At 45.4% G+C, this 24,601-nt stretch overlaps 1 protein-coding gene across 1 annotated transcript in view; it reads right to left on the reverse strand.

Annotated features, from left to right (window-relative positions):
- midn (midnolin) overlaps window positions 1–18,891 on the reverse strand; it is a 34,427-nt gene extending 15,536 nt beyond the window's left edge. Inside the window, exons 1-5 of the mRNA XM_065008997.1 lie at window positions 18,554–18,891; window positions 15,186–15,413; window positions 13,087–13,174; window positions 12,794–12,856; window positions 3,037–3,585 (exon numbers count right to left, since the gene is read on the reverse strand). Of these exons, the coding sequence (XP_064865069.1) occupies window positions 3,037–3,585; window positions 12,794–12,856; window positions 13,087–13,174; window positions 15,186–15,406 (921 nt within the window). The 5' untranslated portion in view covers window positions 15,407–15,413; window positions 18,554–18,891. The remainder of the gene's footprint in view (window positions 1–3,036; window positions 3,586–12,793; window positions 12,857–13,086; window positions 13,175–15,185; window positions 15,414–18,553) is intronic.
- Window positions 18,892–24,601: the final 5,710 nt, after the last annotated feature.

The following is a 24,601-nucleotide window of genomic DNA, read 5'->3' on the forward strand; positions in this document are numbered from 1 at the left end:
AGAGATAGATAGCCAAGCTCCAGGCTGCCATTAAAAGACAGATAGATAGCCAAGCTCCGGGCTACCATTAAAATACAGATAGATAGCCAAGCTCTGGGCTACCATTAAAAGACAGATAGATAGCCTAGCTCCAGGCTGCCATTAACAGACAGATAGATAGCCAAGCTCCAGGCTGCCATTAACAGACAGATAGATAGCCTAGCTCCAGGCTGCCATTAACAGACAGATAGATAGCCTAGCTCCAGGCTGCCATTAAAAGACAGATAGATAGCCAAGCTCCGGGCTACCATTAAAAGACAGATAGATAGCCTAGCTCCAGGCTGCCATTAACAGACAGATAGATAGCCTAGCTCCAGGCTGCCATTAACGGAGAGATAGATAGCCAAGCTCCAGGCTGCCATTAAAAGACAGATAGATAGCCAAGCTCCGGGCTACCATTAAAAGACAGATAGATAGCCAAGCTCTGGGCTACCATTAAAAGACAGATAGATAGCCTAGCTCCAGGCTGCCATTAACAGACAGATAGATAGCCTAGCTCCAGGCTGCCATTAACAGACAGATAGATAGCCTAGCTCCAGGCTGCCATTAAAAGACAGATAGATAGCCAAGCTCCGGGCTACCATTAAAAGACAGATAGATAGCCAAGCTCCGGGCTACCATTAAAAGACAGATAGATAGCCTAGATCCAGGCTGCCATTAACAGACAGATAGATAGCCTAGATCCAGGCTGCCATTAAAAGACAGATAGATAGCCTAGCTCCAGGCTGCCATTAACAGACAGATAGATAGCCTAGCTCCAGGCTGCCATTAACAGACAGATAGATAGCCTAGCTCCAGGCTGCCATTAACATACAGATAGATAGCCAAGCTCCAGGCTGCCATTAAAAGACAGATAGATAGCCAAGCTCCGGGCTGCCATTAACAGACAGATAGATAGCCTAGCTCCAGGCTGCCATTAACAGACAGATAGATAGCCTAGCTCCAGGCTGCCATTAACAGATATATAGATAGCCTAGCTCCAGGCTGCCATTAACAGACAGATAGATAGCCTAGCTCCAGGCTGCCATTAAGGCAGACAGATAGATAGCCTAGCTCCAGGCTGCCATTAAAAGAAGAGATAGATAGCCAAGCTCCAGGCTGCCATTAAAAGACAGATAGATAGCCAAGCTCCAGGGCTACCATTAAAATACAGATAGATAGCCTAGATCCAGGCTCTGGGCTAGCTCCAGGCCATTAAAAGACAGATAGATAGCCTAGCTCCAGGCTGCCATTAACAGACAGATAGATAGCCAAGCTCCAGGCTGCCATTAACAGACAGATAGATAGCCTAGCTCCAGGCTGCCATTAACAGACAGATAGATAGCCTAGCTCCAGGCTGCCATTAAAAGACAGATAGATAGCCAAGCTCCGGGCTGCCATTAAAAGACAGATAGATAGCCTAGCTCCAGGCTGCCATTAACAGACAGATAGATAGCCTAGCTCCAGGCTGCCATTAACGGAGAGATAGATAGCCAAGCTCCAGGCTGCCATTAAAAGACAGATAGATAGCCAAGCTCCGGGCTACCATTAAAAGACAGATAGATAGCCAAGCTCTGGGCTACCATTAAAAGACAGATAGATAGCCTAGCTCCAGGCTGCCATTAACAGACAGATAGATAGCCTAGCTCCAGGCTGCCATTAACAGACAGATAGATAGCCTAGCTCCAGGCTGCCATTAAAAGACAGATAGATAGCCAAGCTCCGGGCTACCATTAAAAGACAGATAGATAGCCAAGCTCCGGGCTACCATTAAAAGACAGATAGATAGCCTAGATCCAGGCTGCCATTAACAGACAGATAGATAGCCTAGATCCAGGCTGCCATTAAAAGACAGATAGATAGCCTAGCTCCAGGCTGCCATTAACAGACAGATAGATAGCCTAGCTCCAGGCTGCCATTAACAGACAGATAGATAGCCTAGCTCCAGGCTGCCATTAACATACAGATAGATAGCCTAGCTCCAGGCTGCCATTAACAGATAGATAGCCTAGCTCCAGGCTGCCATTAACAGACAGATAGATAGCCTAGCTCCAGGCTGCCATTAACAGACAGATAGATAGCCTAGCTCCAGGCTGCCATTAACGGACAGATAGATAGCCAAGCTCCAGGCTGCCATTAACAGACAGATAGATAGCCTAGCTCCAGGCTGCCATTAACAGACAGATAGCCTAGCTCCAGGCTGCCATTAACAGACAGATGGATAGCCTAGCTCCAGGCTGCCATTAACAGACAGATGGATAGCCTAGCTCCAGGCTGCCATTAACAGACAGATAGATAGCCTAGCTCCAGGCTTCCATTAACAGACAGATAGATAGCCTAGCTCGAGGCTGCCATTAAAAGACAGATAGATAGCCAAGCTCCGGGCTACCATTAAAAGACAGATAGATAGCCAAGCTCTGGGCTACCATTAAAAGACAGATAGATAGCCTAGCTCCAGGCTGCCATTAACAGACAGATAGATAGCCTAGCTCCAGGCTGCCATTAACAGACAGATAGATAGCCTAGCTCCGGGCTGCCATTAACAGACAGATAGATAGCCTAGCTCCAGGCTGCCATTAACGGACAGATAGATAGCCAAGCTCCAGGCTGCCATTAAAAGACAGATAGATAGCCTAGCTCCAGGCTGCCATTAACAGACAGATAGATAGCCAAGCTCCGGGCTGCCATTAACAGACAGATAGATAGCCTAGCTCCGGGCTGCCATTAAAAGACAGATAGATAGCCTAGCTCCAGGCTGCCATTAAAAGACAGATAGATAGCCTAGCTCCAGGCTGCAGTAAGAGAGGCCTGCTTACCAGCGAGGGGGCTGATGATCAACAAGACAACAACCTACGCAGACTAACTCATTAACTCCTCTCTCTCTTCCTTCAATCTCTATCTTTCATCCTTTCATCTTTCCTGCTGTATTCTGGCACTCCTTTGTGTAACCGTGGTACGCTGTGAGTAATACAGCATTAAGAAAGCAGTGGTAGGTTGATTGGTAGGTAAGGGTCTTACCTCAGGGCAGGGGACTGCAGTGGGGGTGCTTTGGGGGACGGAGCCAGGGCTGGGGCTGGGTCGGCCCGGGAAGGGCTGGTGGGAGCGACTAAACATACTGCCGGGCAGCTGGGAGGGACGAGGAGCAGGAGGGGTGTTGCAGTGACTTGAAGAGAGGGAAGAGGAGGAGGGGTACATGGGAGGAGAGGGCTGGTGTGAGGGGGCAGGGGGGAAGGCTGCTGAGCTGGTGGAGGGCGGTGGCACTGGATGGGGCCGGGACAGGTGGGGGTGAGGATGAGAGTGGGATTGCGGGTGGGGATGTGGATGGGGGTGAGGGTGGTGGTGGTGCGGGGTGGGGACGCGGGGGTGATGCCCGCTGGTGGACCCTCCAGATGCTCCTGTGGACTGTCCCATGGTGCCCTCTGCGCCCCCACGGGCAATGAGGTGCCTGTGCTGTAACTGCTGCCCTCCAGACTGCTGGGCTGCCAACTGCAGCTGAACGAACATCATGTGATCACCCACTCGCAGCGCCAGGGTCAGAGGAGAGCGGCCAGACAGGAAGTCACTGACCTGGAGACAGGAAGAAGAGAAGAGAGTTGAGTCACCTAGTTCACAAACAACAAAAACATTATACACCGAATGCTAATGCCACGTACAGTACATTAATGCATACTAACTAAATATATACCAGTATACCACATATAGGTACATGTGCACACCAACTGACAAAAGAGAAGGTCTGTTAGCTCTTTATCATTTTTTTTTCGAGGCTTGGGGCTTTGTTAATGAGTTTAACAAAAGCACATGTATGGATATGTGAACAGAGAGACATAACAGTACATTGAGCTGCATTGAATTCCTCCTCAGAGAGGCTGGTGAAGCAGATACAACACACTATCCCATCCTGTAATTAATCACTGCCCTGAACACTGAAACACTGGGCTATTTACATTTGCTGGGTGGATGAAGGGAGCCTTTGGAAAACACACACGGACGGACGGACGCAGACACACACACACTCATGCCCCCCCAACACACACACTCTGTCCCTCCCACACACTCCTGTTCCAACTATCCCTATAATCCAGAGTCTGAACATCGTTACCATTCACCAGACATACAAAGGCCACCCTTCCGTCTGGCCCCGGGCCTGAAAATTCAGACCTTCGAAAGAGGAAGTCAGACCCACCCGCCCCGCAGCTCATAATACCCGATTGTTCGGGGGTCCACGGCGGATCTGGAAGGGCTGCCCATCTTAGGAGCGCCGAGAACGGGCCCCGGAGCCAAGCACGGAGGCACTGACCCACTCACTCCAGGACACACACCACAGAGAGACGTGTCACCACTTGGACTGGAGGACACATTCGTCCCACACTGCTCCAACAATCTCCATGGTGTCTCACACCCAGGGCCTTGTTACTGCTCTGGCCACTCATGGGGGGTTGTGGTGGTGGTGAAGGGAGAGCATTGAAGGGTCAGAGAGCTCCACTCACCACTCAGTACACTGAGGTAATGACGTCTCAGGTTCTCCCAATAGAAACAAGAGAACAAGAGGCTATCAGGACAATGTGACACTTAGGTTCCGAAAAACTTCAACGCCCTGTGTGCATTCCTAAGAGAAAGAGGGAGGGACAGAGAGAGAGAGAGAGAGAGAGAGAGAGAGAGAGAGAGAGAGAGAGAGGAGAGAGACAGAGGACAGAGCACAGAGAACAGAGGGAGCGCTCCCTCCAGACCCATAAGCCTTTGGGGTGTGCTTGTGTGTGCTGACCTGTTTTTAACCCTCTGAATCACCAGGCTCTGCCCTCCATCATTTTCCCCTCTTTCTTTTGCTTATTTATTTTTCTATCGACCGCCGGCTCTCTGCAGCCACGGTGACCTTTGCACGTTGGTATTGACACACATTGGAGGAGAGGAGCGAGGGAGGGGGGAGGACAAAGGGGGTGGGGGGACGTCACCCAACACAACACCTCTTTCTCTCAGCATCTCACAATTAAGCAAAACGACTATTGAACTGGCATAGGAATATGAACCCAAGATTATTCACAAGTCCTAATCACATGCCATGTTAACACAGTGACTGACTATGATGGTGATGACGGCTAAAATAAATACAAGCACTGAACCATTGTGGTGCTGTTCTTGGTAAGGGCAGGCACAGGAACAGGGGTGAGACGGTTCTAGGAAACTCCTCACACAAAGGTCACCTGTTAGTCAACCAAGGGGGACAGGCGAAAAGAGAGAGGGAAGAGAGGAGAGCGGGAGCGAACGGCAGGAGGGGTAGTTGATTGTGTCCCTCACTGACAGCTGTCAGGAGAATGACTAGGCAGTTTGCAAAACCCTGTCACACACACAAAAGAGAACAAAACACATACACACACACAAAGCCAAAGGCCTTGAGGGAGTCACAGAGCTGTGTTTGATTAGGGGGGGGGGGTAGAGCGAAGAGATGGCAGTGTGTACGGGGGGATGACACATCAGTGTGGCTGTGTTGAGAGAGAGGAGGAGAGAGAGAGATGAATAGAGAGGCATTCCATCTCCGTTTAAAGACAAGTGTGGATTATTAAAAAACACACCAAAATGAGATAGATGATGCGTTCATACCGAGCTCCCAACGCTGCATGGCAAACCTCAAATTAGTCAGATACGCAAAACTCCCCTCTCCTGTTCTGTCTCTCTGTTTTTCTCCATCCCTCACTCCCTCACTCCCTCTGTACATGTGTCACTCCTGGCCCTGGTGTCTCACTGGTTGACTCATAAAGCCAATTCTGAAGTTCTCACCTAAACCCCATGACCCAGCCTGTGTTTCACACACGTAACACCGTGTGTGTGGAGACCTCCCCTCTTTAACCATCTGCTTACACACCGCCAACCGCCCACCACAATGTTCCCATTAGATCAAAATGATAAAGGCCACGAGCCCACATAAACAAATGCATTAAGCGACCTAAGAAATGGCAGGAGCTACAGAACTCTCAGCCTGCCCTTTAAACCTCTTACTCTCAGGTCTTTGTGGTCCCTGCCTTAATTTCCCCTCCAGAAATAAGTAAGGAACCCAAATAAGCCCCTGGGCTCAGAATTTCAGCCTGGGTCTGATTAGTCATTCTGCCCTCCTGTCAGATTGAAAGGGGAGGACAGGGTGAGAAATGGGGCAGGCTGCATATAGGAGCCGAGGGTGGAGCCAGGGGTGGAGCCGGGGGTGGAGCCACGGGCTGTGAACTGGAACACCTGAAATAGGTCAGTCTCCTAAGAGATAGGAGGTAACACTAACAGCTACAGTCAGCGGGGTACATGCTACAGGAGAGGATGTTGAAACCATAATGTAAAAACAGCTCAGATAGAGATTCACTAACTAGAAAACCTCAGTGGTTACGGCACATCCCTGTCCATACACGCCTTTCTGCTCTCTCGAGACAAGTCTGTGTGAGGTTGATGTCAGGGACGAAAAACAATAACTAAGCAGACAAAGAGCCTCCATCAGAGTCCTAAGTCTTCAACCTCCACCTTCCTTCGTCCTTGGTGTCTTTACAAATTCCAAAGCCCTAGGAAGACAGCCACTCCAGTAGTGGGGGATGGCAGTGAGCCTGCGTGACGTTGAGACAGACAGGAATGGCCGTTTCATTGTTCCTCTCACCCTGACTCAGCGAGAGTGGCATGTGGAAGCGAAGAGCGAGGACAAACCATAAGAACAAGGCGGGCGTTTGTCTGACAAAAGCGTCGTCTTGAACGGTATATTTCGTAAACAGTGCCGTGATAAGTCAATGACAGCCTATCTGTTAACTGGGTGTTTAAGAAGATACAGAGACACCTGGTTCTGTTCAGATCAACATGACCTCCGTCTGCCATTTTGTTTTTGTTGTTGGGGTGTCATTTTGTGTAGCTGTAGCAGCAGGCTTCGGTTGCTATGCAGTGACAGGAGGATATGATAAGCGGAGACCGGGGAGGAGGGAGAGGGGATGGATGGGGGGGATGAGGGAGAAAGAGAGGATGTAGAGAAGGGGGATGGGGGTAGGGTGTCAGAGAGGAGATGGTGGTGGATGGTGATGAAATATTCAGTGAGAGTGTGACTCTGCCTCCTTTTCTCTTTTTTTCTCCAACTCTGCAGTTGACAGTTTTATTTATTGGGGTCCCTGTGGTTCAAGGAACTCATTTGCATGCGTTCTTCCTTTGCACACTAAGCATACTGAGAGAGAGAAGGAGAGACGGATGAAAGGAGGGAGGGAGAGAGAGAGGGAGCTGGGAACAGGACTGAGCTGACATTCATGAACAACTGAGCAGCATTTGCGTCAGAGCCCAGAGAGGACAGGGATCTGTGGAAGGGTTCAAGCGAAGGAATCGCCCTTCTCCTTCAGCTGCATTACGGCTGAGTAGCTCCTGGTCAACCTATCAAACAGATAGGTGAAGGGGGGAAGAGGAGGTCACAAACCAGCTTATTAACCTGCCTATCGACCCAAATGTTTTGATCGCACTGGGAAACTATTGATACGCTCCTTGTGCAGACAGACACTGGGTAAAGATGCAATAACACAATTCTCAAAACAGGAGAAAAAAATCAATCAGGCCACAAATCCTAAAAAGCAGGCCCCGTCTTCAAAAGACCCATCAATGGCTAACCCATCAAAACATAAAGCGAAGAGGGTGAATGAGTTACAGTGAACCAGCTGGCTATCAGCGAATTTGCCCAGCTGGGTGAAAAAAAAGAGACAGAATGGTAAAGTTCATAATGATAAGGTTCTTGGTTCCAACCCCCCCCCATCCCTCCAACCCTCCGGCCCTCTACATTACCTCTGCTTGCAGCCAAGCACAATGGCTTTGAAGGTTCTAAGGCAACAGAGGCAAAGCAATCCAGTCTATTCGCTCGCCTTGACGTATTACATCTCCTGCTGCTATCGCGGGTGCATCCCTCTCTCATACACACTCTCCATTCTCTAGGAGATCAAAGATGGTGCAACACCAATGCACAAGGTCTTTGATTCCAACTGAATGAATACGTTCTGACTAGTCTCTGCGATAAGGGTGGCGGGGGAGAGAGAACGAGGGCCAGGCTTAACCACATGCTGGCTCTACAACAGGACACAACATTGAAAGGAACGTAGATGAATAAAACAACATTTGGAGTAGATCCCCATTCATTATTATTCGGCAGCGCTGAGATGCGGCAGCCGGTAGAGTTTGTGTGTACTATTTACACAGAGTACAAAACGAGAGCTATATGCGATGCCATCATAGCAAATGAACATGACAATTACACTAGGTCCAACGGGTCTCAACCCATCTGATTTAGAATGAGTACATCAGAGGGCCGGGCCGATCATAACATAGTCCGCAGGCCTGATGCCTTTGAACGGCGGTGAGAAAACGAAACCCGCCCAACACCTCCTGTACAGTTGTGTTGTGCTAATTACCTACATGTGACATTGGGCTATTTTTCTATCTGTTGTGATATTCCTGGCTTCCACCGCCTCCCACACGCTAGCCCAGTCAGTCACGATCATCATGCAGCAGGGTCACTTGAAGCGCAAAGGAGGCCAGCGGATGAAGAACAATGACGGTCACGACACAATACAGACTTTATTTTCGCTGGACACACACGCACTCACACAATCTTTGTCGCTCTCTCTCAAACACAAACACACAGAAACAATAGGACAAAGACCATATCTGCAAATCCATCTCCCCCGTTTCTCAAACACACCTTGGCACCCCTCCTGTATGTGCCAGAAAGAGATGACAAAGGTGCATAAACACTCCACCAGCTTAATGCGCTCCCAGGCTATAGGATTTATAGGTCACGGAAACAAATAGTTCCTCTATTCACTATTGTCTTTCAGTCTTATAATATACAATTCGATTTACACATTCTGCTCCGAAATTATTTATTTATGTAGCCAATTACGAGAAGGCAAGACTCCTGCCTGTATACAAAAGCTTTGATTTGACACAGGGAGACAGCAGGCCGGTTTTATAGATGGGGAGATGCTCTTATATTGACATGGCAAGTCAGTCATTTTTCAATTCTTTCCACTCCCAAATCCTCAATACAATTAAAGAACAATGATTTCCAGTAGTGTCTGACTGGCTGATTAACTACCATCTTGATGAGGTGGGTATAGAGCAGGGGTCTGGAAAAAGACACATATTGACCAATTGTTTTGAGCAGGCACACAGGCACGGACAGGCACACACACACATGCACCACACACACACACCACACACACAGTTTATGATGTACTTCTAACACATGAACAGAATACCTTTTCTAGAAAAGAACTTGGACCATCTGACTATAAGGTGGAGGTGCATGAACGGACCATATAGTTATAGCCCTATGACAAGACAAGGCCTTATCGGAGCTCCATCACCAGCACTCAGAACACTTCTCTACTCCTCTACCTCAGAGGTGACCTTTTCTCCTCTCCCCCTCCCTCTGCTCATCTCCTCATCTTTGAGTCACGCCTGTCCTTCCAAACATCCTCCCTCCGTGGCTCAGAACAACCTGTACACAACACGCCACAACGCCCTAAAACAAATCGCCGTGACTCACCAAGGCCATCTATGGCTCCCGCCTTTCCGTCCCACATCCCCCCTGCCTGGCCTGGCCCACCAAGCTCCCTGGAGGAGGGGAGCTGGTGGAAATGATGAGAGGGGTGACCCAGAGGTGATCCTCCACATAATGTTAGATCCCACTATTAGCATCTATCAGTTTTCAGACACAATGACAATTCTGAATCTTTTTCAGAGCCCAGCGGAGGCTGGTGGAGGAGGGTGTTGGGAGACAGAGGGACGGAAGAGAGAAAAGGTACAGCAGAAATGTAACAATGTACTCCTCAGGGACCTGGCCAACATACAGCCTCCCCAAAGACAAGCTGTGTTCTTACTCCAGGAAAATATGTCAATCTTCTCCTCCCTGCCGTCCTCCCTCTATCCTTCCAGCTGGGCTATACATTGATTTTCAAACGGCATCATAGCACTGTTTTACTTAATTGGCTCCAGCCTACATGGAAAACAGAGTCATCGGGGAGACCTTAACCTAAGACTTGACTCTCAGTCATTGTTTTTGTATTGGAGGGTTGGTCAGCTTGGCAGGTTCTGTGGACTGGACTGGGGTTTATTCTTTAAAATGTGGAACAAAGGGAGATGTGGGGGAAGGGGAGGGCAGTGCATGGGGGATGGTTAGGTTAAGTGGCAGTAACAGTTGACGATGCTGATTATACTCAACCACGGTAAGCATCCCTCTTCCTCTCCCTAGATAGCTATCATATTTCTCACAAACAGACCAGTAGCTACATCGCTCTGAGTCCAAGCTCGAAGGGGGCTTTCATTCTTCCATCAACAGAAGCAAGCCTCTTAAATACAGCCTGCACAGACAGACACTCTCTCAGGCTCAACCTAAACCTATCTCTGGCAGACAGAGGGAGAAAACCAGCCCAGTCTTGATGGACTGTCAGGAGGTGGTGGCTTAATGCAGATTAGATGTCAGGAGAAAATTTGCCTGGGAAAGCCAAGAAGACGAATTAAGGGAGCCAGTGCCCTTGATAGAGGCCAGCCTATTCTGTCACCGTCTGAATATAGCAGGAGCCTACTGGAACCAGAGAGAGAGAGAGAGAGAGAGAGAGAGAGAGAGAGAGAGAGAGAGAGAGAGAGAGAGAGAGAGAGAGAGAAAAAAAAGGTCCTCCCTTTCCATGAAACACTTTCCCTCTCGCTCTACGGAAGTCCGAAATAGATCTCTCCCTGGAAGCCACCTGGCTGGGCAGGTTGTGGCATACTCCTCTGAATCCCAGTATGAAGCAAGAGAATACTGGAAGCCGTTATCAGCTGGGATTCTATGAACACACTGAACTTCCTGGTACAAAACCTGATCTCCAATACCGACCAGACTACACATAGGTGGGGGGAGGGAAGAGTGCGACATAGGGGGACGTTTAACCTACCACTTTTCCTAATGTTACCAGCCAGCAACTAGCCACAACATCTTATCCCTATGGCTATTTTTGGGATCGTAGGGGTATCTGTTAACCTATCAGACACATTTAAGAGCTCAGTGCATTGATTGATTTTTGATAGCCTCCAAGTTGGAGGAGGAAATGAATAGGAAAGCTCTTGTGTTCCTATTTTCTAATCTTACCCGGTATCTGTAATCTCTCCCCAATCTATATCTTCCCATTCCGCCTCATGAATTATGAAGTGGGAATCAATTCTCCTAGATAAAAAAAAACCCCACGTTCAATCTGTTTCATACGGGTTTCTTCCTTTACTAAACTTTCATTGTTGGCTGTGCATATGAGCACATTGAATGACTCACCAGGAGACATGAATAGTTCCACCATCTCACGTTCTTACAGTAAAGTCTTGAGAAACAAAGGGCAGGCTTGATGAAGAAGGAAGTCCTACCAAAGTGACTCATAATGACTGTAGGGCCTAACTACTGTACATGCCCTTTCCTGCTGCTTGCCTGCCCCGTGAGAGGAGGAGAGCCGAGGCGAGGGCAACAGGTCTTGACTACAGAGCTGTGGAAAGTCAGGGCACAGACTGTTTGATGTTGGCACTGTTGAATTATGGGAAAGCCTTTGCCTAGTGGAAACAGTCAGTGTTGGCCACCCGGCAAAGTCGTAACGCATGATGATAAAGGCTTCCAGCCCAACCAACCCCCACGCACACACACACGCACGAACACACGCACGCACGCACGCACGCACACACACACGCACACACACACACACACACACACTCACTCATCTGTCGTCACCGTTGTGCTGTGCGCAGGCAGGCTAGGCGCTAAGATCACACACACAATAAAGCCAGGATTTCCAGTGTAAAAATATCAGCGGGAGAGAAGCCACACTGAGGTTTTGACATGTGTTTAAAGTTTTTGACTTTACCAGCAGCCCTGCTGGAAGGCTTTATGTTCTCAATCTTTATCATCTTGATGTTACTTGAGTGTCAATGTCACACAAAACCTCAAAATATAGGTGTGCAACTAGTCCATTTTATTGAGGTCGTATCTAACATTAGTGACATATTTTTTACTGCAACTATTACGTGCATCACAGAGACACAGCACACCTTGAGTCAGTCAGCTGCTGAGACAATACGTCATCGCTGTCTCTCTCTCTGAGGTTGAGGAGGTGAGGTGAGATCAGATCTTATCACTTTACATTCAGTATTGATCATATCAGTGACTCAGACCAAACCAGTGAGTCATATTCATGCTGTATTTCAACAGTTCCAGAGTGGTACATCGAGTTCTTGGCCACTTTGTTCTCGTGCACGCATTCTATGCTTCCAGGAACGATAGGCTAATATTGATTGAAATGCCTATCTGTCAATTGAATCTCTGTTTATGAGTTTAGTGTATAGATGTGTTGGCTTCCTGGAAACATCTCTCTGAGTCTCTGTGGTGAGAGGAGAGCCAGAAGGGAGAGCCAGTCAGGGCTTTGCACAAAGAGGGAGGGGGGGGTGACTTCACTCTCAATCAGGCCCATGTTGGGTGGGGTTTGCTTGGGCTTGCTTGTTTAAGAGGCTAAGATTACACATGGGAAGAGTCTGGTGTAGCAGCAGCCTGTCTCATATATGAGGTCTTCTCTATACTGCTCCAGCTTCACATGCAAACAGGTCTCATGCACTTTAAAACACACTGCTTCTTTTCAGGGGCAATCCGTTTAGGTTAAACCAGCGGTATGTCAAAGCACTTCTGAAATCATTAGATGATCTCCAACGCAGGGCTACTGCACGCTCTTCTCATGAAGGTCCCTGAAATACCATTATTTGAGAGAGTTCTTACCTGAGTTTCTGTTAAACTCTCCAAAGCTTGCATCACTGACTGTTCTGGTCTTGATGCTTGAGACTTCAAAGAAAGAAGAAGAAGAAGAACGACATTATTTACTGGTAAGCCTTGGTAGACAAAGGAGAAAGGCTGAGCTTTGTGCATTCAAAGATGACTGAGAGGAGATCAACACAGACTTAATTACCTACATTAATCTGTCTGATGCTATTAACATGTATTATCTTGAACCCAAACAACCCCCCAGGGTGTTTAGCAAAACACACACAGATGAGGTGTATAATTATCCTTACCATTAAGCCTGCTTCAACTGTAGGTACAAGGGTTAACTTGCTCCCATCAGAGATCCCTAGGTCCTGGAGTTTTCCTGAACTCAAACGCCTGAGGGGGAGAAATAAATAACCATATTAGTTTACAGTCAAACTGGCATTTGAACTGATTAACTGACATGACTCTATTCACATTTCAGAAGCGCCAACCTTTGTGCAGTTAGGTGAGTCTTCAAAATGTATTTAGAAAAACAACCTGTATGAAAGTCTGCTTGACGGAGAGCCGGCATATTGATCCGCTGTCATACACTATTTCAATTTCAAGTAGTGGGGCTTGACAACTGTTAACAGTGGCTATTTGACACCACTGCCATTGCCTGAAGGAGAGGACTATTTTCTCTCATGATGCTGGACAGGAGGTTATGACAACTTCTTGGAGGACAACAAAATCTGATAGTTGAGGGTTATGACCTCTCCATAAACATTGCATGTTCCATTTGAAATGATGAATAATGTGTGTTTATTCACATGAAATAGACCTAAGCGTTTGCATTTGTACAAAATCTTTCAATTAACAGCCTACTATTTGACTTCCCTAAAAAGCATAGTTTGGTCCATTCATGTTCACTATTGGAGAACCACGAGCATGCAATGCCCTACTCATCATCGGTTGGAGACAGGTTTATGTGTGTTCTCTGATGACAGTTACTGGAAAGACTTTCCAACACATTGAAATGGTATGTAACCATAGGGTGATCATTTGCATTTGAAATGTTTGGACATAACATGGCATTTGTTTCTGCACAATGCATGTTTGTACAACTAACGCGTTTAGGAACACTTGTAGGCCTACGCCTATTTACTGAACAGCCATGTCATTTGTCATTCTGAATGGTCATTTTCAGGACCTCATCATGTCAAAAAAAGAGGTGGAAAAAACGCGAGGCTAGCGGAAGCGTTGTGAGAAGCCTACTGTACAGTACAGTGTGAACTAAAAGTCACACCTCCAGCTGGAGAAAGGCAGTCAGCAGCGCATAACGTATTTGGAGAGAGGATTTTAAAAATGTTCTCGGTTTTAAGGCCTGATGTGATTTGGAGGCGATTACACCGGGAGACATGGGACGGGTGTTATTTAAAAGCACACAAAAAAACAATGCGACTGGTTGATTTGAAAGTACAAAGATACCTTTAACATACCAACTCCCCTCCCCTCCATTGTCATTTAACGCACGAAAATCCGACTCAATTGAAAACCAGCAAATATTACAGTTTCCGTTTGCTTTAAATAAAACAATAATTACAGTGCAGATAGATTGTAGATTGTGACGCGTTGTTAAACTATCCCCATTGTTCTCGAGTGCTCCCCTATTCAAAATGGCAAATACGTGTTCTCCCAAATTTTCTCCAGGGGAGTTCCTTGTAATAAAACGTGAGCATAAACCAATGCATATGCGTTCCCTGGTGTGAGAGGAGATTGTAGAAAGCTGGGTGTAACCATAGATCATGAAAGAGGAGGAATTAAAGAGATTCCTTGTGCTTCGCCCTCATCTAATCTTCCCATAACCCCAACCATGGAATACATGCAATTGTGCACCCCACTTACGTATAGCATCAATTCGATTCTAAACCCAAAGCCTCTAAATAATTGTGTATTTATTTAAGACCAAATCCTATGTTCAGACAAACGGCAGCTGGATAAATAAAGTAAACATGCACTACATGCATTTCGTTCAGCTGTTAATCATTTGTATAATATATTGAATCATTAATGGTATGGTATGTATAATGAACGCTGAAGGAGGCAATGCCCCACGACTCCCTCATAAATACTGCTTCAAACCTTGACTGACAAATGTGCGTCTCCCATGCGCAATTCGATACTTGCCGCACTGGCCGGCTTTAATGGTCAATAGCTGCTTAGCTTGAATACAGTGCTACTGATATGACACATATGCCATTCTTGATCTACACAATGTGTTACAGTTTAAATAAGTGCAAAATATAGACATCAATAGAAATCCATGATTTGTACAGAGCAAATGTATGTACAATGTAGTCTACTATATCATGTATGCACATAACATTTGACCGTAGGATATGCTGATGTTTATAGATGTACTCACGTTTCTTTATGTAGAAGGGTGAGTCTTTCTTTTGGTACTTTGAGTCTCTGAGAAAGCTTTCTCTTCAGTCCTTCCACAGTCTCCTCCAGGGGAAGAGAGAGCTCGAAGCGTGTGCCGGTTGTGGAATGGATGTACAAATTCATGGAGGGTTCACTCGGGACGGCCTCGCAAGACGGAGCCCCGCGGCTGGTGCAGCTCCGGGCGCTAGGATGTTGGTCCATTCGATAGCTTGTGGTCAGGGGGGAGACAAGGCGAGTGGAGCGGGGTTGGAGAGAAAGAGCAGACCCTTTACACAGTGTCCCTTGTTTTCAGAGAGAGAAACTGCTTGCATTCAAAATAAAGAAATATAATCTCTCTCCCGGTGTCTTTCTGTCACTGTATACCGAGTCTGAATAAACCAGTTTTCCCTCTTCTGATTATATAATGAGAATATTCCCCGAACGAGTCTAATAGAGAAATACTTTGTTGCGCTTTTCTTGTGAATGCGGCTTGCTCAAGAGATGTTCCAACTTCCACTCCAAATGTTCCAGATTTTTAAATGCTACAGAGGTGGATGAATGGCTGGCAGCTATACTAGTATCACAGGAATATGCCAAGGACCATCAATTAGAACTATTGCCTTTCTGAGAGAAAATGCGCAATATAGGCTATACCTCTCTGTCCTTATTGTTTTAAATGAATGGGACTGAAAACTGCCTTGAAGCCAAATACAAGACCTACAGAATGCATAAACCTCATAAGATTAATACAGTAAAGCTCTCTGCTGCGCACCCATGCCCACCGCAGCTCCAATGAAAAATCGACACTGAGCATTGTCACAAAGTAGCTCACTTCCACCACGACAAAAACACGCCTACAGTCCGCAGACATTCTACCCAATCACAAGCGAAGTCCTTTAGGACGCTGTTGATCTAAACCAATGGCAAAAGTAGATTCACACCCACGTGGAGGACAGATGTCTCGTTTTTTCTCTTCCACACCATTTTGATCACAAAAACCAATCGGTTTGAAGGGGGCTAGGCCTTGGAGCGTCACGCAATAATACGATAGTTCCAGCCCACTCAGACAATTTTAGGCCATTCATAATATATTACAATCACAACATATAGCCCTATAAGTGGTGGAATTTCAAATCCTAAACTAAAGGCTACTGTAATGAAAACAAACGATGTAATATTCTTACATAGATGCTTTATGTGGGTAGGACTTTAAATGTAGGATGATGTTTTATTATAGGTTATGCAGACTACAATGGCAGCAATGAATGTAGGTTGCCACATTGTCCATATCCTATAACTATGTTATGTATATTCAATGTTGCGCAATCTCAAATTTCACATGTTGGCTGTCATCGTCATCATTTATAGTACAGTGCTGACGTCATTTCCTTCCTTCTAACCTCTGCTGCATCCAAATCCATTAGGAGGTAATCGCACGCGGAATGCAAATAACACAATACACCGGGTATTCTCTTCAGGAAGTGCGGTTCGGCATCAGATCTTTGGGATATTCTCGGGAAAGAATATGGACACTGGTGGCAAACAGGGCTCGGCTCCTACGTCATGCATTCCCTTACAATCAGTTTTACAAGAAAAAGAGCCCATGTTTGCTACTCAGATCCACCGGATATTCCGTGCGTAGGCCTACAGGTAATTGCGCATTGCCAACTGGTTAGAAACTATCCATATGTTTATCCACTGGACTTCTCTGAAAGCCCCATACCCTTCTTTCTGCAACATAAACTCACATACCATACTTGGGCGACAGTTATGCGTGTCAACTGCTAAATATCACAGACATCAGGTTACTTCAGAGAAGTGCTTTCTCAATTTGTCCTCCTGGAAAATCTCACTGGCTTGGGCTACATTGCCATAAGAGCTACAAGAGAGAATGTTTACACGGGCCACCACTGTACCTTAACCTATGTATAGTAAAGGGAGAAATATGTATATGTGTATTCTATGTAGGGCAAATATCGACAAAGGGCGCTGAATAAAACCAGATACTCGCTCGCCCTCCAGTGGTCAATGTGGGCACTTTGTGAGGCTGAATTTGACAGGTGAATCCCGACCCTGTTGACCCCTAGGACCTAGGTGGTCTACACACCTGTTGTAACAGGTTTTTAGCACTATAATCTGGATAGAACATCGAATCCACAAGAACTTTTCAGGAAAGGCAAGTGTGTTTAGGAAAGACAAGAAGGCATCAATGTTGAAGCACACATTGCCTATTGTTGCAGGTGTTTTTAAAACAAATTTGTAATTTATTTAACTAGGCAAGTCAGTTAAGAACAAATTCTTATTTTCAATGACAGCCTAGGAACAGTTGGTTAACTGCCTTGTTTAGGGGCAGAACAACAGATTTAAAAATAAATATATACATATTTTTTTTTACATTGTCAGCTCAGGGATTTGATCTTGCAACCTTTCGGTTACTAGTCCAACGCTCTAACCACTAGGCTACCTGCCGCCCCATGACAATAGAAGTAAGCTAGCCTACCCGGTAATGACCCTCTGAGTATAGGTACAGCTGACAGAGTCGGTGTAGCCTAATGATATCATATCACAGACTGCGCTTGATGTCTATAAAGAGAGGTAGGCTGTGTTGCTTATATTGACATTACGGGTGCTGTCATCAGCTATCCTATAGGTCAGGGATAACCACCCCTGTTATTGTCTGCAGATGGCAGGTAGCATCAGTTGACACATCAATTGAATCTTGAATAGCCTACATGTAGTTGTACAATTTTGAAACTCTTAAAAGTTGGCAAAAACAACAGTGAAATGTGATGCATGTAGCCTAAAACAAACCCGAACTGTGACACAATGTCGGCTATTCGTTTCAGTTAATGTCTACGTGCCTCAGGTGGCCTTTTATAACATTATAAAATAAAATGGTTTTGCTTATACATTTCCAAAGGTAACTTACCTCCAATGTGAGGTAAGAAACATGAACAAAGCCATTCCTCGCACCTGTTTCAGTACAAATCTGACGGGGCTGGAGAAATATAACCAATCTCAAATTCATAAACAGAGCTCTGGATGCAAGGACTGACCATCCATGTCACAGTTATAGTTTGAACCATGTTTTGAAGCTATACTGTGTTTGTTTACAGTTACTGTGTTTATTTGGGGTTCTGATGGGGTAGGACAGTTGAACTGAGCTTATGAGGCATTTATTTATAAGTTGTATTCCTCAAGAATCAATGTGTACATATTCATTTACAAGTCCAAAAATGAATGTAGCAACTGCAGATTGCCCCTTTGAGTCAAAGTTATTAAAACTATAGAATCATCGTTTACCACATTATACAAATTATGAATTATTATATAGGTTTGACATGATTCCAAAGTCGGAATGGAACTTACCAATTACTGTGGCGAGAACTTGAAAGCTTTTGTTTTTCAAACACGTTTCTCCAGATTTGGCATGTAAATCTTCCCAAACTGATAAACACCGGTATGTCCAGTTAGCATCCACTGTGACAGTAAGTTCTCAGACAAATCTGTGAGTCTTCACTGTAGTAAGGACCACTCTGTAGCCTATTCCTCTTGCTTACCACTTGAGTGTCTTAAAATTCCCGTGTGATGTTTGCGCAGCGGTGTCTTTTGTACTACAAGCACAATTCGGAAGATGAGGCACCTCTTGTCCTAGCCCTCTAGGTCTAGGATATGGGTGGAGAGTAATGGTTCTTGATATGTCAGCATGTGATTTAAGGTAGCCACGGAATTCCTCCTCACATGCGAGTTCCTTTCCAAGACCTGCTGCCTGATTCGTTCTCCACTATCGGAAAGAATGTGCTTTGCACAAAGGTTTAAATCGCTTCACGGGATTGGTAGGGTCTCTGTGGGAGTGCCTCTACGGTAGTCTAAACAAGGGTAAGAACATTAACCCCTCTCAGGACAAGGTCCTTATAAATCATATTCAACTGACTTACGACCTTAACAAAAAGTAAATTAAGTATAGAGATTTCAGGGGTGTAACCTTCCACTGACGACAAGAAAGAAAACATTCAAAGAAGAAAAAATCTCTTGGCAACCAGTGGAGGAAAACACAGTGCATGGTTACAAACTCACCTGAATACAAATAAACAAACGTTATTTCAGCAAATGACCAGTTCTGCAGGTGATAATATACCTGGCAATCATCAAACAATGGCAATCCTATACCAGGAATTGGATTTTGACACAGTTATTACACATTCAATATACATGAATAAAAGTCCCTCATTGTTCATGTGGTACCGTGTAGATGTCAGTTTGTGTGCAGACTTGTCAATAAACCCTTAAATGTAGCCCATCAGTAGATTTGATGCAGTAAGTTGCAGTGTAGTCAGTATATGGTAGGCTAAAAAGGTATTGTTATTCATTCATGTGTTGTTTCAGTATCAAATCCAATCCAATCCAACTTTATTTAAAGTGTAGGCCTATTTAATATCGCAACACACTTCACATTAAAAGAATAAAGTATGGGAGCACACTGTACAAAAATGCCAATGTTTTTTAAAACACAGTTATGTGATTCAATATACCTGATGCCCCTTATTTTCTTAAAGACAGGGTGTTGTTATTATGCTCACTAGTCTTGTTGAGGCAAGTGAGGCCAAAGCATTTTAATGATGAACCTGTACCCACGGGCGTAGACGCTGGTGGGATGACTCTGAGGGAGTCACAGTCCCAAACATCACGACTCAGTCACATCACAGCATGCTGAGTAAGCCTCTTCCCAGCCCAGAGAGAGAAGGAGGGGTGGGGGGAAATCGGGGGAGGGGGGACTGAGAGAGAGAGGGGAGGATGAGAATCAAGCACCACTGTCTGTTGCACTGTAAAATACAATCTAGCTGTTTCAACTAATTATTAAGAAGTAACTGCTTCCACAGCCTTTTTTTTGTTTACTCAACTTTTCAGTCCAAGTGTTACCTGAACAAACCAAAAAATAGTTGTCCCAAACCTAGCTCCAACAACATAGCTAAGGCAGTAGGAAGCTCACTCATCCATTTATACACAGATGATACAGTCTTATACTCAGCTGACCCCTCCCCGAATGTTGTGTTCAATGCTCTACAACAAAGCTTTCTTAATCTCCAACAAGCTTTCTCTACCCTTAACCTTGCTCTGAACACCTTCAAAACAAAGATCACGTGGTTTGGTAAGAAGAATGGCCCTCTCCCCAAAGGTCTTCTCATTGGACCCTATGATCACTCGGCTACACAGCTGACGCCTGCTGAACTCTTCATTAGCACGGCACTTCATTTTGTTTATCTGTCGGCCCCAGCCTCAAACTCAAGGCCTGTGTGTAGCTAACTGACCCTCTCTGCTAGAGGTCGACCGATTAATCGGAATGGCCGATTAATTAGGGCCGATTTCAAGTTTTCATAACAATCGGAAATCTGTATTTTTGGACACCGATTTGGCTGAATTTTTTTGTTTGTTGTTTACACCTTTATTTAACTAGGCAAGTCAGTTAAGAACACATTCTTATTTTCAATGACGGCCTAGGAACAGTGGGTTAACTGCCTTGTTCAGGGGCAGAATGACAGATTTTTACCTTGTAAGCTCGGGGATTCAATCTTGCAACCTTACAGTTAACTAGTCCAACGCTCTAACCACCTGATTACATTGCACTCCACGAGGAGACTGCCTGTTACACGAATGCAGTAAGAAGCCAAGGTAAGTTGCTAGCTAGCATTAAACTGATCTTATAAAAAACAATCAATCATAATCACTAGTTAACTACACATGGTTGATGATATTACTAGTTTATCTAGCGTGTCCTGTGTTGCATATAATCGATGCGGTGTGTATTCGCGAAAAAGGACTGTCGTTGCTCCAACGTGTACCTAACCATAAACATCAATGCCTTTCTTAAAATCAATACACAAGTATATATTTTTAAACCTGCATACTTAGTTAATATTGCCTGCTAACCTGGCTCGTTGCGAACTCTGAAGACTATTTCTTCCTAACAAAGACAGCCAACTTCACCAAATGGGGGATGATTTAACAAAAGCGCATTTGCGAAAAAAGCACAATCGTTGCACGACTGTACCTAACCATAAACATCAATGCCTTTCTTAAAATCAATCCACAGAAGTATATATTTTTAAACCTGCATATTTTGCTAAAAGAAATCCAGGTTAGCAGGCAATATTAACCAGGTGAAATTGTGTCACTTCTCTTGCGTTCATTGCACACAGAGTCAGTGTATATGAAACAGTTTGAGCTGCCTAATTTGTCCGAATTTTACGTAATTACGACATAACATTGAAGGTTGTGCAATGTAACAGGAATATTTAGACTTATGGATGCCACCCCTTAGATAAAATACGGAACAGTTCTGTATTTCACTGAAAGAATAAACGTCTTGTCTTCGAGATGATCGTTTCCGGATTCGACCATATTAATGACCTAAGGCTCGTATTTCTGTGTGTTAATATGCTATAACTAAGTCTATGATTTGATAGAGCAGTCTGACTGAGCGATGGTAGGCACCATCGTGCGTTTTGCCAGCAGCTCGTCACTGTGCTTCAAGCACTGAGCTGTTTATGACTTCAAGCCTATCAACTCCCGAGATTACGCTGGTGTAACCGATGTGAAATGGCTAGCTAGTTAGCGGGGTGCGCGCTAATAGCGTTTCAAACGTCACTAGCTCTGAGACTTGGAGTGGTTGTTCCCCTTGCTCTGCAAGGCTTTTGTGGAGCGATGGGTAACGCTGCTTCGAAGGTGGCTGTTGTCGATGTGTTCCTGGTTCGAGCCTAGGTAGGGGCGAGGAGAGGGACGGAAGCTATACTGTTACACTGGCAATACTAAAGAACATACAATAGTCAAAGGTATATGAAAAACAAATTGTATAGAGAGAAATTGTCCTAAAATTCCTATAATAACTACAACCTAAAACTTCTTTCCTGGGAATACTGAAGACTCATGTTAAAAGGAACCACCAGCTTTCATATGTTCTCATGTTCTGAGCAAGGAACTTAAACGTTAGCTTTTTTACATGGCACATATTGCACTTTTACTTTCTTCTCCAACACTTTATTTTTGCATTATTTAAACCAAATTGAGGCTATTTTTTATTGATGTATTATATTAAGTTAAAATAAGTGTTCATTCAGTATTGTTGTAATTGTCATTATTACACTTTTTTTTTTTAAATTTTTTTATTGTCCGATTAATCGGACCCAATCGGACCCATTTTTGTCTTAGCTCTCCCAATCAACACCTGTGATTGCTTTATGCCTCTCTCTAATGTCAATATGCCTTGTATACTGTTGTTTAGGGCAGCTCTCATTGTTTTATTTTACTGCTGAGCCCCTAGTCCTGCTCAACATGCCTCAGATATCCCCCTTGTCCCACCCCCCCAAACATGCGGACACCGCACCTAGCTTAACTGATGCCTCCAGAGATGCAACCTCTCTCATCGTCACTCAATGCCTAGGTTTACCCCCACTGTACTCACACCCTACCATACCCTTGTCTGTACATTATGCCTTGAATCCAGCCTACCACGCCCAGAAATCTGCTCCTTTTATTCTCTGTTTCCAAAGCACTAGACAACCAGTTCTTATAGCCTTTAGCCGTACCCTCATCCTACTCCTCCTCTGTTCCTCTGGTGATGTAGAGGTTAACCCAGGCCCTGTGTCCCCCCCAGGCACTCTCATTTGCTGACTTCTGAAACCGTAAAATCGACCTGGCCCGGGTATCCTGGAAGGATATTGACCTCATCCCATCTGTAGAGAATGCCTGGTTGTTCTTTAAAAGTGCTTTCCTCACCATCTTAAATAAGCATGTCCCTTTAAAAAAAATAGAACTAAGAACAGATATAGCCCTTGCTTCACTCCAGATTTGACTGTCCTTGACCAGCACAAAACACCCTGTGGCGTACTGCACTAGCATCGAATGGTCCCCGCAATATGCAACTTTTCAGGGAAGTCAGGAACCGAAACACAGTCAGTTAGGGAAGCAAAGGCTAGCTTTTTCAAACCTAAAATTTCATCCGGTTCTTGGTCACCTCCCTGACCAAGGCCCTTCTCCCCTGATTTTTTTGGTACCCTTTTTGGTACGCTTCCCCAGATCTGTGCCACAACAAACTGAGCAATTGGGGGAGAAGGGCCTTGGTCAGGCAGGTGACCAAGAACCCGATGGTCACTCTGACAGAGCTCCAGAGTTCCTTTAGGAAGCCACTCCTTGCCTCTTACCAAGGAGTGGCTTCTGTCTGGCCACTCTACCACAAAGGCCTGATTGGTGGAGCGCTGCAGAAATGGTTGTCCTTCTGGAAGGTTTTCCCATCTCCACATAGGAACTCTGGAGCTCTGTCAGAGTGACCATCGGGTTCTTGGTTACCTCCCTGACCAAGGCCCTTCTCCCCCAATTGCTCAGATTTGCTGGGCAACCAGCTCTAGGAAGAGTCTTGGTGGTTCCAAACTTATTCCATTTAAGAATGATGGAGGCCACTGTGTTTTTGGAGACCATCAATACTGAAGACATTTTTAGGCACCCTTCCCCAGATCTGTACCTCGACACAATCCTGTCTCGGACTTGGTATGGACAACCGAGCACTGAGGTGATCCTTGGTAAAGATTGCCACTCCCCCACCTTTGGAAGATCTGTCTTGCTGAAAAAGGTTATAACCAGAAAGTTTAACCTCAGTATTCAAAACACTCTTCCTTAACCACGTCTCAGTAATGACCAACACATCTGGATTGGAGCTGTGAACCCACACTTTCAATTGATCCATTTTAGGTAATAAGCTTCTAGTGTTAACGGGCAGAAAACCCAGGCTTTTACGAGAGCAGAAATCAGTGAAGCAGATATGAGAGCACAAGTCAGAATTGGGCCTAGCAACAGTAGATGGGCCAGGGTGTACATGCACATTTCCAGATATCATCAAAGTAATACAATAAAGGCACAGCATAGTACAGGGAGAGCTCTGCAGTGCTGATTTATGACAACTGAATGTGCATCAGATGGCAACAAGATCATATTGTACAGCAGTTTCATCAGTTAACATGAATACAAAGCCAGCGAGAGGTGGTTAGATTGGGATGGGAGGCCAAAAGTATGTGTAACCAATAGAGTCAGAGTCCCGAGTGTGAAAACAAACAGTCTGTCCCACGGTTGGGTAAAGAAAGTTCGTAGTCAACAAAGCATGCAGGAGTCATGAGGCAAATAGCAATATATAATATATAACGACTTGGGGCTAGCCATTGTGAGTTCAGAGTTACTCGCACCAAAAGTGCCTGTGTGCTGGAGGCGAGCGAAAGCTTGGGAGAGAGGGGGAGTGTGGTGGGTATACCTGTACCAGACAGGGGGAGACAACCAAGGCAGACGGTGAACAGAGAGGGGTAAGTGTGGTGGGTATACCTGTACCAGACAGGGGGAGACAACCAGGGCAGACGGTGAACAGATCGCCAGGTG

Source organism: Oncorhynchus nerka, linkage group LG24 (assembly GCF_034236695.1).
Source record: "Oncorhynchus nerka isolate Pitt River linkage group LG24, Oner_Uvic_2.0, whole genome shotgun sequence".
NCBI classification, from domain to species: Eukaryota; Metazoa; Chordata; class Actinopteri; order Salmoniformes; family Salmonidae; genus Oncorhynchus; species Oncorhynchus nerka.